Source organism: Leptonychotes weddellii, chromosome X (assembly GCF_054177405.1).
Source record: "Leptonychotes weddellii isolate Sample4059 chromosome X, ASM5417740v2, whole genome shotgun sequence".
Lineage (NCBI taxonomy): Eukaryota > Metazoa > Chordata > Mammalia > Carnivora > Phocidae > Leptonychotes > Leptonychotes weddellii.
Window position 1 is genome coordinate 16,758,381 of NC_138385.1, and position 20,043 is coordinate 16,778,423.

A 20,043-nucleotide genomic window follows, 5' to 3' on the forward strand; every position below is an offset into this window, starting at 1 on the left:
CACTGTTTCACTAAAGGCAAGATGCCTCTCTCTCTCTTTTAAAGATTTATTTATTTATTTGGGAGAAAGAGCATGTGTGTGAGCGAGTAAGGGAGGGGCAGAGGGAGAAAATCTTCAAGCAGACTCCCTGCTGAGCTGGAGCCTGACTTGGGGCTCGATCTCACAACCCATAAGATCATGATCTGAGCCAAACCAAGAGTCAGACGCTTAGCCTACTGAGCCCCCCAGGTGCCCCAAGATGCCACCCTCTCTCTATCTTGAGTCGAGGGTTTTGAATTTTTTTCCCTTTCTGGTAAATCTGGTCCCTAAAATTTTTAATAGATTTAGCCCCCTAAGACCTATTCCCTTTCCCATAGCCAATTTTCTACTTCTGGCTTTGGATCATGTCTAATCAAGTCACTAAATTAATTGAATGCCTATTGCATATAGAGCCCTATACCAGATGCAGGGTGGAGACAAATCACAAGGAAGAAAGCTATGGCTATTTATCTTTTGGCAGCTTCCAACTCATTTAGGGAAGACAGAAGATCCCACCCAAAAAGGAACTGAATTATGACTTTTTATTTAAATTGACATTTATTGAGTTTTTTCTATGTGCTAAATGCTAAATCAGTTATTTCATAATCCTCCCAAGAACTCTGTAATGTAGGTACAATTGTTGCTCCCCTTTTATGGATAATTTTAATATTTAATTACAGTATTAAATATTAATTAATTAAAAATGGTTAAGTAACCCACTCAAGGTCACACAGCTAATGAATGGTGAATACAGGATTTGAATCAGGCCTGCTGGTCCAAAGAGTTTATGTTTTTCCACTTTTCTATACCACCTCCTGGATTACTAGGATGCCTATCAACAAGCACCAAGAAATGTAAGTTGTGAAGCTGGGACTCAAGTCAATGGAAGCAGGATGTATTTGGTTCATAAGAGAGCATCTAGAAAGAGATGGGTAGTTTGAATAAAGTCTATAAAGAGTGAGGAGTGGTAGGAATGGCTGAGTAATGAAGGGAATGAGGAGAACTGGGAATCAAAGACTAAGACAGAACAATCTAGATGCTTAGAGGGCTGGTTTGGAAGAATGGGCAGTTAGAAGCAAAAGATATTGATGAAATGGGGAAATAGTTGGGTAAACACAAAAGATATTAAGGAAATGGGGAGATGGTTGGGTAGGGCTTGTATACCTTCTTTGAAGGTCTTACTAATATCTAATCAATCACTTACCACCATAGGTGGGTAAATTTCAAACAGAGCTCTGATTTCCCTAATTGACCCAAGATGGCTTTGAGCATATGGTTGTTAAGAGTTGTGGTAAAAGTCATATTTTATGGAGGTTAAGACCTCTATAAAACTTTACTCTGTTCTCTGTCTACAGTTCACATTCCTCAGATTGGCTAGACAATGAACAAATTTTGAGTCCTTGGTCACAAGGGGTCATCAAGGGATTATTTCCTGACTGAAAACTTATGTTCAAGTTAGTTTGGGTAAGATCTAAACAAGTGTGACCTAGTGAAGTCACTTCAAGTCTAAAGGCAGCCAGACATAGAGGAGGATTTTGCATGTTAACACCGTATTGGGAATTCCTCTGTCCTAGAGCAGGATTTTCTCTATTTTATCATTTGCCTGGACAATGGCAGTATCCTTCTAACTGGTCTTACTGCCTCCAGGCTTGTTCCTGACTGGTTTATTCTCCACTCTGCTGCCTTATGATTATTCTAAACAGAAGTCTGACCACATCACTGTTCTACTTTAAACTCTTCAATAGCTCTTAATTGTCCTCAGAATAAAGTCCAAATCCCTTAACTTACAAGGCCTCCACAGTTAAAATCTTACCTCTCAGACCTTATCTTTTACAGCTCCTCTTCCCTTCCCTGCATCTCATATCCTCCCCTTTGCACTTACAACTTTCCTCATTTACAAGTCCCTTACTTTTCATCAGTGAAGAATCCTCCTCCTCATATTTCTAATCAAAAGTGTTTACTCCTGGGGCGCCTGGGTGGCTCAGTCATTAAGCGTCTGCCTTCGGCTCAGGTCATGATCCCAGGGTCCTGGGATCGAGTCCCACATCGGGCTCCCTGCTCGGCAGGAAGCCTGCTTCTCGCTCTCCCACTCCCCCTGCTTGTGTTCCTGCTCTCGCTATCTCTCTCTCTGTCAAATAAATAAATAAAATCTTAAAAAAAAAAGTGTTTACTCCTTCCTTGGAATTTTAGGACCAATGATTGCAGCATACAATCATCCTATACTCCTATACTGCCTTATTCTATTCCACTTTTCTTACAACCATATCTTGCCTCCTCTACTAGATTGTATGCCTTGGAGGGGAAAACCGAGGTGTCTCAGAAATATGTAACCTAGTACCTGGGACCAAGTTGGCATTCAATAAATGTTGTTTATGGGAAGAATAATGGATTTGTGTGTACTGCATCTTTGGGCTTTTCCATGGGCATGTATGTCTACTTTTGAACCCTCTGAAAAGTCCAGAGATGTGTTAGTAATCCATCCCCTTTCCTTTATCAATATTCTACCTCCTCTCCAATATTTACTTCTAGTCTGACCTTTTCCTATGCCTCTGCCCCCAGCATTATAACTCAACATTTGTAAATCCATTGCTTTCTATTGATTTGATGTATGTGTATGTGTGTTGTATTTTTAGCTAAATTAAAATTCCTTAAGGTAATGGATCACATCTATATTTGTCCTTCCCAGTAATAGTGAGCCATGAAAAATAAATGTACATTAGAGGGTTTGTGTGGAGCTCAAAGCAGGACAGAGTTAACTAGATATGATTTTAAGAGAGAAGTAGGGAGCTAGCATTTATTGTGGGCCTACTAAATGCCAGACACTATGATAGATCCTCTGATTATCTCATTTAGTCATCACAACAACCTGATTTAATTTTTTTTTAAATTAAGACTTTGTTTTTAGAGCAGTTTTAGGTTCATAGCAAAACTTAGGGGAAGGTACAGAAGGTTCCCATATTCTCTCTGCCCCTATATACACATTCCACATTGCCAACATCCACCCACAGAGAGGTATAGTTGTTACAATTGTAGAACCTATATCGACACATCATAATCCAAAAGCCATAGTTTACATGAAGGTTCACTCTTAGTGTTGCACATTCTATGTGTTCAACAACCTAATTTTATCCTGATTTTATACAGGAGGAAAAGGAGTATCAGAGAAGTGGCGATGTGCTCAGTTACACATACACAGCCAATATGGGGTAGAGTCAGAATTTCAAACTCAAGACTGAATCCAGAGCCTGTGTGTTTAACTATTTTACCAGTCTGCATCAGGATGATCATTTCACTTTACTTAAATCCTAGATTTGTCATGTGCACTATGACATCAAGACACTGTGCGATGAACACTGAACTGAGTGAATAGCAACACATTTTGTTTAGATTGAGTTCCCACATAACATATCTGAGGCACAACGGAAAGAAAAATAAGGAACTCAGGCAAGCAGGAAGGAAGGGAGTGAGGGAGGGAGAGAGAGAAGGAGAGAAGAAAGTATTTAAGCAGGAAAGAAAGAAAATATCCTGAAAAGTCTTGCCATCTCTTTCTTTCAGAAAGTGTACAGGTGGGAGTGGAGGGTCACCATATCATCTGGTTTCTTCTTAGGAGTCTTCCCTGAAACTAGACCCAGGAAGGAGAAAGAGAGCTTTTCCAACAGTCTCTTGCTCAGAAAATACCATTTCTCATAGGAAAAGTACCAAAACCTCTGGAAACATATTTTAAGAATATGTCCCTTGGCAGTGTCTAGAATTTTTAAATATTTTACCAGTAGCCATGTGTTCTTCAACTTCATGAGGCTCTAGGGCTCTAGAGCCCCACTTAGCTAAAACAAAGATTCTGAGGTCTGGCCCCTGCCTTGTTCTATTATTGCTCACTCTACCCCCAAACCATTCTCCCTTAGATAAATTGAAGAAAGCTCCTAAGACATGCTCATTCTAGAAGCAACTGCTTTTCTTGGTGAATAGGATGACTCCTAATTATCACTGGTCCTGCCTAGGTAATACAACCTAGTCAACTTGATGTAGTATTTCTTGCTTGGGCTTTATTTTGGCTGATATGCCTCACCCTCCAAAACTAAGCCATCTTGAGGGTAGGGCTTGGATTTACTAATAATATGTATAATGACCAAGGAAGAGCACCTTTGGCTGATTGAGTGACTACAATCCCAGTACCTATTGTTTTACCCACAATTTCTCATTTCATTTTACAGATGAAGAAAATGAGGCTCTGAAAGATGAAGCAATTTGACAGAATAAGAAATGTGACAAATCTTTACTACTAGAGAGGAAATTTTAACATACCCCTCTCAGAAACTGATAAAGCAGATATGTAAGAAAATATAATATTAAACAGCACAATTAGGAACTTTGAGTTAATATATATATACAATACATATCTAATCCTGGACCCCAAAATACAGGATATACATTATTTTCAATCACATTTACAAAACTAGAACACAAGTAAAGTACCAAAGGAAGTCTCAATAAATTCCAAATAAGCAATATCAAATTAATAACATTCTTATAAAGATGCAATAAAAGTTAATAAAAAATATCCAAAAAGCGGATGTACAGAAAAAGGAACACTTGTGCATTGTTGGTGGGAATGTAAATTGGTACAGCCACTGTGAAAAACAGTATGGAGTTTCCCCCCAAAATTAGAAATGGAAATACCATATGATCCAGGGTTGCCTGCATTGCTCAGTCGGTTAAGCGTCTGACTCTTGATTTTGGCTCATGATTGAGCCCTGCACTGGACATGGAGCCTGCTTAAGATTCTCTCTCTCCTTCTCCCTCTGCCCCTCCTCTCTCTCTTTTTCTCTCTCTCAAAAAAAAAAAAAAAAGAAATGCCATATGATCCAATAATTTCACTAGTGGGTATTTACCCAAAGAAAATGAAAACACTAATTTGAAAAGATATATGCACCTCCATGTTTACTGCGGCATTATTTTTAAAAACTCTATGTATTTGGACAAAAATTTCTTCTAAATGGAATAAAGAAAAAAATTACAGATAATTATTACTGAATGACATATCAAAATGTAGAGTGTAACTGATGTGATATTTCAACTGATGCGACACAATGTGTGTGATATGAAACAAAATAACTGAATATTAATAGATTAAGAATTCAATTCAAAAAGTTAGAAAAGAACCAAGAAGCAAGCCAGAAGAAAGTATAAGAAAGGAAATAAATATCAAAAGAAAAATTAATAAAATAGGAAACAAAAATTTAAAATGCTTAATAAAACCAAAACCTAATTTTTTAAAAAGCTTAACAAATAGGCAATACTCTGATAAGATTAAATAAGTGAAAAAAGAATCAAGACCTGAATAACCATTATTAGCAATGAAAATGGGGGCATTACTAAATAAATATTCATATTTTTAAAATAATAAGAGTATGCTATATAATATTTTATGCCAATCAATGTGAAAACTCTGATGACATGGACAATTCTATAGAAAAATACAAATCAACAATTTTATTCAAGAAGAAATTGAAAATATGAGTAGGCCACTAGACATTGAATAAATTCAATCAGAAACCAACATCTCTGCCATCAAAGGCACCAATCCCATATTTTAGGTAAATTTTATCAAACTACTAAAGAACAGACAATCTCTACATTATATAAAATATTCTGGAGAACAGAAAAAGAAGAAAAGTTTCCCAATTCATTTTATGAATTTAGTAAAACCTTGATACCAAAGCCAGGCAAGCTTGTTAGAAAGATGAAAAATTATACCCCAATCTCACTTTTGATAAGTCTCAAAAGTCCTAATTAAAATACCAGTTAACTGAACTCAACAAATGTATAAAAAAAGTACAATATAATCAAATGGGCTTAATTTTAGGAATTAGGGGATAGTCTAATTTTAGAAAATCCATTACACAAGTCACTACTAAGCTGATCAAAGAAAAACAATATGTACTCATCTCAGTGGATTTAAAAAATTAAATTCAGCATCTCTCTATGGACAAAAAAAACCCTCTAAACAAATCAAGAATAGAGGGAAAAGTTTAATCTGACAAAGGACATCTACCAAAACCTACAATAAACAGTATACTTAATGCAGAAACTTTAGAAACATTTTCATCAGAGCCATGAACAATATGAGGATACCCCCTCTCCAAATTACCATTTAACATTGCATTGGAAAGATCATTGTCAATTCCGTAAGACAAGGAATAGAAATAGATTTAAGCATTGGAAAGGAAGAAAGTGTCATTATTCATGGGCTATCTGACTACACAGAGAACAAAAGAGAATTTTCAGACAAATTATTTTAACTATTTAGGGAGTTAATCAAGGTTGCTGCATAGAAGATGTTTTTTAAAAACTAATAATATGATGTGATGAGCACTGGGTGTTATACGCAACTGATAAATTGTTGAATACTATCTGAGACTAATGTACTATATGTTGGCTAATTGAATTTAAATTTTAAAAAATTGATAATAGTCCTATAGAGTAGTTGGGGCACCTGGGTGGCTCAGTCGGTTTAACGTCTGACTCTTGGTTTCGGTTCAGGTCATGATCTCAGGGTCATAAAGTCCAGCCCTGAACTTTGCACTCAGCAGGGAGTCTGCTTGAGATTTGTTTTCTTTCCCTCTGCCCCTCCCGTGCCTGCTTTCATTCTCTCTCAAATAAATAAATCTTAAAAATAAGTCCTATATAGTAGTAAAAACAATTAGAAGGTATATTTTTTACAAGTTACCATTCACTGGCTAAAATTTAAAAAAATCATAATGTCAAGTGTTGTTGAGGATGTGTGACAACTACTAAAACTTGCATACATTGCTGGAGGGAATGCAAAATGCTATAGCCACTTTATAAAACAGATGGGCAATATTTTATGAAGTAAAACATACATTTACAACATTATCCAGCAATTCCACCCTTGGAATTTGCCCAAGAGAAATGAAAACATGGTCACACAAAGACTTGTCATGTGAATGTTTATAATAGCTTTCTTTATTATAGCCAAGACCTGGAAACAGCCATGCGCTGGTGAATGGATCAACAAACTGGTATATCCATATAGAAGAACACTACTCAGCAATAAAAAGGAAACTACTGAAACAAACAAAAACATGGATAATTTCAAAAACATTATGCTGAGTAAAAAGCATAAAAAGACTATATACTATACAATTCCACCTATATGAAATTCTAGAAGAAGTTATATTATTGTGACCAGATACATATCAGTGGTTGCCAAGGACCCAGTGTGGGTGGAAAAGACTCACTTCAAGGGGCATGAGGAAACTTTCTGGAGTGGTAGAAGTGTTCTACATCTTGCATGTGACAATTACACAACTGTATTCATTTGTCAAGACTCATCACATTATAATTGGTGAATTTTATTGTTTATAAATTATACCTCAATAAAGCTAGTTAAAATAAAGCTACCATTTGCAACAACAAGCAACACTATTAAGTAACTAAGTATAAATCTAACAAAAGATGCCCATGATCCTTATGGAAAATATTGTAAGCACTGTTGAAGGACATAAAAGACTTTAATAAAGGGAGATAAATATCATTTTACACATAGGAAAACTCATTAAATTAAAGATGTCCACAGTCCCAAAAATTAATCTACAAGTTCAATGAAATTCCAAACAAAGTTGCAAAAGGATTTTTAAGGGAACTTAACAAGCTCATTCTAAAATTCATATGAAAAATTAAAGGATCAAGAATATTCAAGACAATTATAAATAAGCACAAATAGGGAAGACTTATCCTATAGATATCAAGACTTAGACAACTAGAGTAATCAAAAAAGTGTAGTATTTGTGTAGAGAGAGGCAAACAGACTCAGACACAAATCTGAGAAAATAAGTAACCTTGATATATGACGGAACTGGCATTGTAGATCATGAGAGGAAAGGATGGATTATTTAATAAATGGCATAAGAATATTTGCTTGTTTACACAGGAACAAATAAAATTGGTTTCCTACATTGCATCATATACATAAATAAATTCCAGATGGATTTAATAACTAAATGTTTTTAAAAATTTTTACATTTTAAAAGACATTTAGAATAATATATGGTATCAAGGTAGGAAAGGATTTCTTGAATAAGTCACAAACAACACAAATAGTAAATGATTGATGAATTTGACCACATCAAAAAAAAAAAAACCTCTACCCTTCTATGTTATATTATAATAAACAAAGTTAATAGGCAACTGACAGACTTGGAGAAGACATCTGCAACAAATATATACCAGACAGATACAGACTACAGAAGTGACCACCTTTAGTAAAAAACAATCCAAACTAACAATGGACAAAATATTATTGGATAATGCAGAGAAGAGAAAACATGCTTTTATCCTTGCTAATAATCAGGGAAATGCAAATTAAATTAGCAGAGAGATACTATTGCATAGACACCAGATTGCCCCAAATAAAAACATCTGCTAATATCAAATGTGGGCAAGAATGTGAGGAAATAGATACTGTTATATGCTGCTTGTGGGAATGTGTGTTTTTACACCTACTTTATTTTTTTTAAGGATTTTATTTATTTATTTGAGAGAGAGAGCACAAGTAGAGGGAGAGGCAGACAGAGGGAGAGGGAGAAGCAGACTCCCCACTGAGCAGGGAGCCCAATGTGGGACTCGATCCCAGGACCCTGAGATCATGACCTGAGCCGAAGGCAGACGCTTAACGGACTGAGCCACCCAGGCGCCCCTACACCCACTTTAGAGAGCAATTTGGTAGTACCTAGTGAATATGAAAATATGAGTATGCTCTGAACCAACAATTCAACTCTTAGGTACCTTAAAGAAATCCAAGAAACATATTCAAGGATATTCAGTGCAACATTGTTTGTAATGACTAAAGTTTATTAACAGAAATGTCCATCCTTTTCTAGACCAAAACATTTTTAGGTTTTCAATTTATAAGAATCTTTCATCCTCTTATTAATCCATCCAGTGCAACCTCAAAGCAAGAATGTGAGAAAAACAATTCCAGTTGCAGGACTCTTCTTTTTAGCAAGTAAGCTATAAGGAAAAACAAACCCACAGTATTCAGTATAACAAAAAGCAAGGTAAATCAACAATGAGTAAATGAGAACTACATGTATCAACAAGGACAGGACTGGAAAAAAACAAATGTAGAGTGGGGGGAAGAAAGCAAGTTGCAAAAAGTTATGATGCCATTTGTGCAAAATTTAAAACATACAAAATATTACCATGTATTGTTTATGGATACATTCATATGTAGTAGAAGGATAGAAGCATAAACATGGAGGATACACATCAACTGTAAGATAATGGGTGCCTCTGGGGCTCAAGAGAAATGGGGTTGGAGACAAAAGGAATTTTCACTGTACTTACAATGTTTTATTTCTTAGAAAAATAAGCTCTGTAACAAAAATAAATAAATAATGACTTATCCATATGCCAGAGCACTATGCAAATGTTATAATGAATAAGACTGATTTGTGTTTGCAGATACAGAAAGATCTCTAAGATAAATTAAAAAGCTCTGTAGAATTATTATGTACTGTGCAATAACTTTTGAGTAAATAGGAAAAATGTAAATGTATATAAATGCTGGTATAAGCATACAAAATTTCTTGAAGCACCCACAACAAACTGTTGATGGTAGTTGCCCCTGGAGAGAAGGACTGGTGGTCTGGAGTTGAAAGGAAGATTAGTTATACTGTTTCAATAGTTTACTATGCACAAATTATGTATTGTTGATTAAACTGAATTTTTGAAAAAATCATGAACTTAAAATCAAAGACTTGATGCCTTGTGTGATCTCTAGGTTAGTATTCTTTGTGTATTGAAGATTACATAACATTTATTGGATTTTCTTTTAATAAAACTTCCCACTGGGCCTTTGTGATGAGCAAGCTGGCAATTAAGTAAGAGGTGTCACTTCGGTGAGCTGTCCAGCTGAAAGATTTTTTTTTATTTCCCTCAAGGCCAAGACCTGTATCTGAGACATCTTTGCACCTCCCACCATAACTAGCACAAGTCCTTGCTTGTGTTAGTAAATTATACCCATACATTTATTCCTTCATTTGTTCACTCATTTATTCATGCAACAAATGTTATTAGAGAACAAGTATATTTCGCTGCAAAGTTTTTCAAGAACTTTGTACTTTAAACAGCTTTCTCTGGGATGGCCAGGTATTTAGGACTGCTGTTGTTCTATGGGAAATGTGAGTTGACATTAAATAAGCAAGTCACACATGACTTTCAGGATTATGATCCATTTGTATGTTTGCAAATATTCAAAAGAATTATTTTCTGGGGCACCTGGGTGGCTCAGTTGGTTGAGTGACTGACTCTTGATTTGGGCTCAGGTTATGATCTCAGGGTCGTGAGATTGAGCCCAAATCAGGTTCTGGGCTGGGCATGGAGCCTGCTTAAGATCCTCTCTCTCCCTCTCCCTCTGCCCCTCCCCCACCCCTGCTCGTGCGTGTGCTCTCTCTCTCTCTCTAAAAGAAAAAAAGAGTTATTTTCTTCCAAAAAATACTTTTGATAAATTTGAACAATGATGAAGGGAGAATATGGTCTTAGTGACAATGACAATGTTGTTACTATTGTCTGACCATTGCCTCTCCTTTTCCAATGACCCCCATACTCTCCTGAATTCCTCTCCTCCCTGGACTTCCTGCCTTGAGTCTCTTCCTTTGCCTCTAATTTATCATTTGCATAGCCACCCAAAGTATATAGCTTTCTAAAATACAAACATGACTATGCCGCTTCCCTATTTAAAAACTCTTTAATGGCTTCTTATTGACTTCAGGATAAAGTCCATGCTCTTTAAGATGGTGTACAGGGACCTCTGTGCCTATCTATTTCTCTGCCTCCTTTGCCATCACTCCTTAAGTGGGTGCATGCTAGTTTCTCTAACTGAAACTCTCTCCACCCCCTTATTGGCTTGAAATATTTCTATTCATCCTTCAAAACCCAATGAGCTGTAAAGATTAATGAAATAATAAATGAAAAAGTGCTTTGAAAAAAATAAACAAACTAAAAAATCCCAATGCAGATGGCGAGCCCTCCAATAGACCTTCACTGTTACTAGTTCCTCTGCAAACCGATCCCCAAAGTCCTTTCCCTGTGCTACATCTACATGTTATACAGAGTCCTATTGTTGCATTCATTATATTGCAATTCCATCACTTTCTTTACACATCTGTCACTTCCACTAGTCATTGAGCTCTGAAGTCATGAGTTCAGCTTCCCAGCCTTTCTTCACCTTTACATCACCAGCATTCAGAGTACTGCTGAACACAGAGGGACCCAATATAGTTTGTGAACTTCAAAACCAAATGATGACAATGATGGTGGCCTGGGGTAACAGGCAGTGGTCGTATCTCTGCAAGTGCTCTGTCTTATATGATGTTTACATAGCATTATAGTATGTTCACACAGCCATCAAAGAAACTGGAGAGAGGACTCACTAAGTGCTATACAAAGAGGTTTTTCTACCTCCAACCAACACTTTTCTGCATAGCTTAGAAAGCAGACAAAACCAGCACTAAAGAAACCTTAAGCGAAATAAGTCAATCAGAGAAAGACAAGTATCATATGCTCTCACTGATATGAGGAAATTGAGAAACAAGACAGAGGATCATAGGGGAAGGGAGGGAAAAATGAAAGAAGGTGAATCCAGAGAGGGAGACAAACCATAAGAGACTCTTAATCTCAGGAAACAAACTGAGGGTTGCTGGAGTGGAGGGGGGTGGGAGGGATAGGGTGGCTGGGTGATGGACATTGGGGAGGGTATGTGCTATGGTGAGCGCTGTGAATTTTGTAAGACTGATGAATCACAGACTTGTACCCCTGAAACAAATAATACATTATATGTTAATTAAAAGAAAAACCAGCACTAACGAAACTTGCTCAGGAGGCCAGATGCAATCTGCTCACCAAGGATGGAAAAATGACAAGGTAACTAGTTCAAAAAACTACCTCCAACAGCTTGTGTAAGAGGACTTTTAATTTGATTATAAAAACCAAACTATAACAGTTGTGCTTTTAATTAGAATACAGAATCACTTAAAGTTGACTGAAGGCTTTGGGGAAAGGGGATTTAGATGTTTTCAGATTAAATTTCATGATGTAAAAAAGTACTTCCAGCTTTAGGAATCCAGGTATCTTTGAACTTAAGGACAAAACTACCCTCAACTTCTATGATCAGCAATATCATTCCTGCTTCTCAAATATTATATTAGCGTGGAGCATGTAGATTTCTAGTTGATAAAGTCTTTCCCACAAAATCATCTCATTTGAGACCCACACAACCCTGTGGGGTCAGCAGGGCAGGGATTATTGCCCCCATTCAAAGGAGAAAAAACTGGGATCCAGTAAAGGTAGTGAGATACCAGATTGCACAGGCAATGGGAAATCCAGGTCTAGAACCTAGATTTTCTGTCACTAGTTTCAGTGCTTTTCACATTTACCCTCCCCAAGCTATTGCTTAGTGCTTTCAGTAGCCTCTGGAGGCTGGCCTAGATGGATTGTGGCTCTGACCCATGTGACATGTCAGATACTCCAATATCTAATTTCACACCATTTAGTCAGCAGTCACTGAATGGAAGTCCAGGATGTCATGAGAATCAAACATTGATCTTTCAATTAAAAGGCAGAACTCCCTCCGGAGCCAAACTTAAAAATAATTGGTTTTCTTATTTGAACTATATCTGACCAGTCCATGCTTGCCAAAGGTTAGGAGTGTTTAAAAGATAGACACATTGGCAAGCATTATGCTCTTTCTAAACCCACAGGAGCTAAAAATGTTTTGGTCACAACTACCTGAAAATAAAAGTGCTTTTATGTGATGAACTCTTAGTTCTTCCTTTTGGAAGAAGTATAGTTGCACAGAGATGAAGGGTTGGAAAGCAGTGATTTTTAAGGTCCTATTCAATCTTTTTAAAGGATGTATAATAACATATCTGTCATGCTGTTGCTGGATCTACTCCTAGTCAAACAACACAGTAGTGGTACAGCACAAAGCTACCTGTCTTAGCAACCCACTTTGGTTTTCACTAAGTATTCTGGGCTCCACATATACAGATGAAACCAGGAGACAGGCTCTGAGGAAGCAAAGAGAACATCTCTACCGTGGGCTCATCATAGTCATCTAGGGACGGCTTAAGTTTCCAAACTCAAGTGGAAGGAAAATGATGAAGTAATTATCTTGATAATCACTATCAACACCCATCTTTACCCCCTCTCCTCTTCTGAAAGGCAATCTTTCATTCTTGCTTGAAGATAATGCCTCCACTTGTGTATTCCCCATGCCATCCCCTCTAACCTTCTGAGAGCCTCCTTGCTCCATCACTTACCTCTTTGCATGTCATTCATATTTCCTTCTCTCTGGACTTAGATTCTTTGCCTAGAATCTTGGTCAAGTTTTTCCTTTACTGAAAAACAAAAGTAAGAATAAACACAAATATCTTCGTCAATCCTCTTTGACCTCTAGGGTTTTTTGTTTGTTTGTTTGTGGTTTTGTGGGGGTTTTTTGGCTCTCTCTCCCTCTCCTTTACTTCACCAACAAGTCTTTTTGAAATAATAGTCCATATTTGTGGTTTTTACTGTTCACCTCCCCTCCTCAGTACAGTCAGGATTCTTGCCCCAGCGCTCCAGTATTCATGGTGCCTTCTTTACTAACAATTCTGATGGTGCCTTTCCTCCCCTGGACTCTGTGATATCACCTCTTGGTTTTTTCCACTTCTCTGACCCATTAAAAAATATTTTCTGGGCTTTCTTTCTCCAAAAAATATGTGTGCTCCTCCCTTCTCTGTCCTCAGCCCCTTACTCATTTTGCTCAAACAATGTTTCTGAAATCAATGGTCAACATGGTCCTCAGGTTACTGGTCTTTTACTCACATTATTCTCTCTTCCTGGAATGCCTTCTCTCTCTTATCTTAAGAAGGTACTACTTTTGCTGGGCACCCACCATACCTCTGAAACAGTTTCCTTAATCCTGACCTCCAAAGCCCTTTTTTCTAAAGCGGATTTTTGTTACATCTCCATCATGGAAATCTGCCTCAATTTCTTAATTTGTTGCTCAGCCTGAATGATGGCAATCTCCATATGCCTCCTATTATCCAGTTACCTGACAAAAACTCCTGGCTCATAATATAATAAGGATCTTGTAAATTTACATTTACATCAACAGGCATAAGATTAACTTTTTATCTCTAGGAGAAAAAGTTATAATTAAAATACAAATGCAGTGTATTAGTGAAGTAATCATTATTCTCAGTTTTTCATCTGAAAAATCAGTTGAGACAAATCAAAGACCTACTCCCAAATACCTGACAAGATAGTTAGGAAGATTAAAAATGATGATGAATCTAAAAGTTCTTTGAAAAGTATTAAGCTCCCAACATGTAAATTACTAAATTGAAGGTAAGTCTTTCTTCAGGTACTTATGTATTACACATTAAGAGCAGGGCACTAAAGGGAGATGAAAAGAGAGCAAAAAGTATAAGAGCATGTTATAATGGAAGGAGCAGAACTGAAAAATGAGACCTGGGTGTCCATTCCTGTTCTGTTACTGACTAGATCTGAGATTCTAAAAAAGACACCTTACCTGCCTGGATCTTCTTTTTCAGTTACAAAATTAAAGTGTTGGTCAGATGATATCCTGAAAGTCCTTTCTGTCTTTAATAATCCATGGAAGGAAGTGGGAGAGGCTTAACACTTATCATATGGTTGTTCCTTACAACTGTTTTTTCAAATATCCCCCAACTCTCTTGCCCCTCTTTTCTTCCATTGTTTTCATTTGGCCAAATTCCAAACCTGATTGAAACTAACTATTTGCCTACTCCACCCTGGAAGCTAAACATTGCCAGAGAATATCATTCAAGACAGCAGTTTGGTTTCACCTTCTTAAATTTATGATCTCAAAGATCAAATTGCCAGTCCATACTGCCTGACAATCATAGTATTTGTTCTAGTAAGATAGCCTTTTCATTTCCAGATATGACTATTTTAGTTTTTCCTCCCTCAAACCTCCCATATGTCCTTCTCTATCCTCACTTTTACAGTCCTACTTCCTTGAGAAAACGGAAACCATTAGAAGCAAACTCCATCATCTTCCTAAAATTAACTGTAGCAACTTAACTACAAATCTGTCCATTTTATCTAGCCTTCTTCTTGTTAAAAAGATGAAATGTTCCTGTCCTTACTCAAAATTAACCCCTCCTCTTTTGTTCTGTATCCCATACCTTCTCACTTTCTAAAAGATTTCACTCCCAAAATTTGCTCCTTATTTACTTGTGCATCATTAATATCCACTCTATGCTGGATCATTTTCATAACATACAAAAAATAGGGTCAATGCTCATTTCTCTACAGTTACCACTCAATTTCTCTGTTCTCCTTCAGTCTCCACCACTCCACTGACTCTATTAGTCATGTAACCAAATATAAGAGATTATTCTGTGTCTTCTCTTAATCTCACAACAGCTTTTGTCACAATCACTGATGCTCTTGAAACATGGTCTCTGTTATTCTGTTTCCTCTTGGTTTTCATTCTACCTCCACCGACCCCTCTTTTTCAATCTACTTTTCTTGGCCTATGTCACGTCTAAGAGAAAAAAGTCTTAAATATCAGTGTAAGGCATTCTTGTATATCCATAATTTCTCTGTAGGTCAGCTTGTCCATTATCATGGATTTGAATATTATCTATATTCTGATAATTCCTAAATTTATATTCCATTCTAGCCTTCTTCTCTGGGCTACATACTCTCAGATCCAACTGTCAGCTTCTCCTCTCCACTCAGAATTCTCATAAACATCTCAAACTTATTATCTCCAAATTGATCTTGTGTTTCCCCTAAACTTTTCCTCCACATTATCACCACCTAAGTAAATGGAACCAGTTACTGAAACCAGAAACTCGGGAGTTATCTTTGATATTTCACCTTTTATCACTCTTCACATCTAATTTATTAGTAAGTCCTGGTATTTCTACCTCCAAAATGTATCTTGAACCTGTCCTCTGTCCATCTTTTTGCAACCACTTTATTCAGGACTACTATCATCTCACTGAAATTGTTTCTTACTTGTCTCATTCTCATTCACTAAATTTTCCCTCTAATTCATTTATTAAACAGAATCAAAAGTGATTTTAAGCTCTAAATTTGACTACAATGTTGCTTAACACCCTCCAATGAATTCCTATAGTATTTAACTTTATTTTTATTTATTTAAGTAATCTCCACACCCAACATGGGGCTCAAACTCACAACCCTGTGATCAAGAGTTGCATGCTCTTTCAACTGAGCCAGCCAGAGGCCCTCCTATAGTATTTAAAGTCTACATGCCACAGCATGGCCTAAAAGGACCTAAGTGATCTGGGCCTTTCCTATTTTTCCTACACCCCTCTTCTTCATTTCTCTGTCTCTTTGCCTTTCTGTTTATTTTTCTCTCTCTCCAACTCCCTTTCTACCGTATGTTGGTTTTTTTTTTTTTTCAGTTTACTTCAGTTTTTCTAATACTTTAAATAATTCCCTCAAGTCCTGTTCCCTCTGCCTAGAATACTCTACTGCCTCCACTTCCAACTCTTACATGACTATCTCCTTCTCATTTTTTTAGGTCTCAATTTTTTATGCTTTTCTTGACCACAGCAACCAAAATAACCCTCTCCCAAACACACATACATATAGCATATTTCCTATTTTGGATCCTTGTTTTTTACATTCATAGTAGACAACTTAAAATTATTTTATGGGTCTCTTTCCTTGTTTTTAGTCTTTCTTTCCCACTAAAATGTTAAGTCCATGAGACATAGAGAGTATTCCTGACTTGTTAAAAAATTCTTGACTTTTTCCTTATTTTATTCTAAGCACCTTTCAAAGAGTTTTACACATAGTAGGCATTTAATATTGTTAAATGAATAGATGAATGTATTAAATACCTAATATGGACCAGTGATTGTGAAAAACGTAATACAGAATCAATATGCTATTCTACAGATGAGAAAACTGTCAGATAAGTGATGTGACTTGTTCAAAGGTACATGGGCATTAAGTAGCAGAGCTGGAATTTGAATTCAGGTATGACTCTTTTTACTATAACCATCATCTTACCATCAGTAGTTCACTTTCACTCCACTATATCTCCTCTACTAACATTTAGAGAACTTATCAAATAAGTTTTAAGGATTAGACATCCTTCAACATAATGAATTTCAATTCATGTAATTTAATTGGTATGGAATTTCTAAAACAGGAAACAGATTTGATCATGGACCTTATACAGTTTACACATAAGTGATTCAGAATACTCACTGCTGATGAAAACACCACTAGCAGCTGTAGAAACAAGAATAAGATCTCCAAGGATAGAACATTTTCCCTCTGTTTTTTAAAAAAATAAATATTAGGAAAAATGTGCATATTTATGTCACAGTCACAGTTTCACAATATAAATTCTATATATGATGGGGCAATTGAAGTAATGGATGAACTTTTCAAATGGGTCCTGGGAGACTGTGGTCAAATTTATTAATTAAGATTAAGAATCCTGAACTTCCAGAAAGAATCCAGTTATGCTTGATATGTATGATGCTTTTAAGCAGTTTGATTTTTTTTCTAAAAATAGCATTTAATCAATGGTCATTCTTTATATTTATATTTTTATTTTTAGATCTAAGTCATGGCTAGCACTGAAGAAGAAATTATGACTCAAATTACAGAATTTATCCCTTTGGGTTTTGGAGATCTCCATGGCCTTCAGTTTCTTCTTTTTGGAGTATTTATGGTCATCTATGTGGTGACTGTCATGGGCAACATTGTAATCCTAACTGTGGTGTCAGCTGATCACTCCCTTCATACCCCCATGTATTTCTTTCTTGGCCACTTCTCCTTCCTAGAGATTGGCTACACCACTACCATTGAGCCCATGATGCTAAGGACATTTTTATCAGCTCATGTGCTTATTTCCTTCCCAGGCTGTGCTTGCCAGTTTTATTTTTTGGGGGCTCTGGTGGCCACTGAATGCTTCTTCCTGGCTGTAATGTCTTATGATCGGTATATAGCCATCTGTAACCCATTGCATTGCTCCAGCATAATGGACTACTGGGGTTGCTTACAGCTAGCTGGTGCCTCTTGGGAAGCTGGATTTCTGTCACCCATCCTTCTCATGATCTTCATTTTTCGGTTAACATTCTGCACTGCCAATGAGATTAACCACTTTTTCTGTGATTTGAAGCCCATCATGAAACTGGCCTGCACTGACATCAAGTAGCTGAGATGACCTCTTTTATATGTACGTCTTTATTTGCCCTCGGCCCCTTCATGCTAACTCTAGCATCTTGTACTTACATCATCTCCACCATTCTGAGGATTCCTTCTACCTCAGGGAAGCAGAGGGCCTTCTCCACCTGTTCCTCCCATCTGATAGTGGTCAGTTTGTATTATGGGATACTGGGCATTGTCTATGGCTTCCCATCAGGGCCTCAACATGAAGACTTATTGAAGTCGCTTTCCCTTCTGTATACAGTGCTTACCCCTGCTCTAAACCCTATTATTTACACCTTAAGGAACAAGGATGTAAAGGTAGCTCTGAGAAAATTGGTACAATGAGGAATGTATACCTCACCAAAAGAAAGTTTGATTTTTTTAGTGGTTCTTGGCGCTTTCTGAAAACCCTGACAAAGTGGAAATCTTTCTACAGTGTCAAGAATAGTTACTGTGAAATTGATGGGTTTTCCTTTGTTCTATCAAATTTCTCCACATTAATGAACAAGAAGTATGTTACGCTTTCATTTGTTGAACATTTTGTAGGTGCCAGGCACTGTGCTAAGTTCTTTTAATGGATTATTGTGCTAAAATCCTCATAGGGGCACCTGGGTGGCTCAGTCAGTTAAACGACTGCCTTCGGCTCAGGTCATGATCCCAGGGTCCTGGGATGGAGCCCCGCATTGGGCTCCCTGCTTGGTGGGGAGTCTGCTTCTCCCTCTCCCTCTGCCCCTCCCCCCTGCTTGTACTCTCTCTGTTTCTCTCACTCCTTCTTGCAAATAAATAAATAAAATCCTTAAAAAAAAAAAAAACCCTCACAGCAACACTGTGAGATGGCTACCATTATTATCCCCATTTTACAGATACCACAACTGAGTCCCAGAGATTAATTCACTTGGTCAAAACCATCCAGCCAAAAGATACCAGAATATGAATTTGAACCCAAGGTCTGCTTGGCACCAAATCCATGATCTTTCCACTAATTCGGGGAGCCCAGAATCTTGGACTGCCTAAAATGGTTATCTTGGACCATAGAAGATATTACTGCCAATAACTTTTCTTAGGAAAACATGAGTTAGATGTGAAGTGAGAAGTAGAAAAGTAATGTAATGCTATCTAAATCCAAATCTGTCTCTTTTTCCCACCTGAAGTCTTGATAAAAATGCATGAAATAAAAATGTCATGGGATTAAAATTTATTTTAGTTTTTTATTTCAGGATTATTTATTAAAATAAAAGATTAAAATCGACCTAATTGGTTCAATAAATTAAATCACATCCACACAATGGAATACAGTACATCCATAAACAAACAAAAACAGCATAAAAGAATGAGTCAGCTCTGCATGTGCTAATATGGAAAGATCTCCATGATATATTGTAAGTACAAAAAGCAAGGTATAGCGCAGTGTGTATGATGTGACACCATTTGTGTAGCAATAGGTAAAAGAAATAATAGTTATACTTAATTGTAGATGTATAGACTATTCTAGGAAGGTTCATATGCATTCAGTGGTATCAGTTGCTTCTTGGAAGAGGCATTAAATGGAGTGGAAGTGTACTTCTTGAGGTGGGAATCATGTAAATTACTGAAAAGTCATCAAAGTTTAACAAATCATTGTAAATTATACAAAAAGTAGAATTGTCAAACAACCCACTTTTATATATCAGCATGGAAGCACCTCTAGACATGTAGGAGGCTTCTCTTCTCTCACAGGTAAGTTGTACACTCTCTAAGGGCAAGAACCTTGTCATTATTACTGTATTCCCCCCACAG

General features: G+C 36.8%; 1 protein-coding gene across 1 annotated transcript; it reads left to right on the top strand.

Annotated features, from left to right (window-relative positions):
* Positions 1-17,707: 17,707 nt before the first annotated feature.
* On the top strand, positions 17,708-18,612 carry LOC145717927 (olfactory receptor 10A4-like). The gene is given in 2 exon segments (XM_081809305.1): positions 17,708-18,263; positions 18,266-18,612. Coding segments are annotated over 2 exon segments (903 nt in total).
* The last annotated feature ends 1,431 nt before the right edge of the window (positions 18,613-20,043 follow it).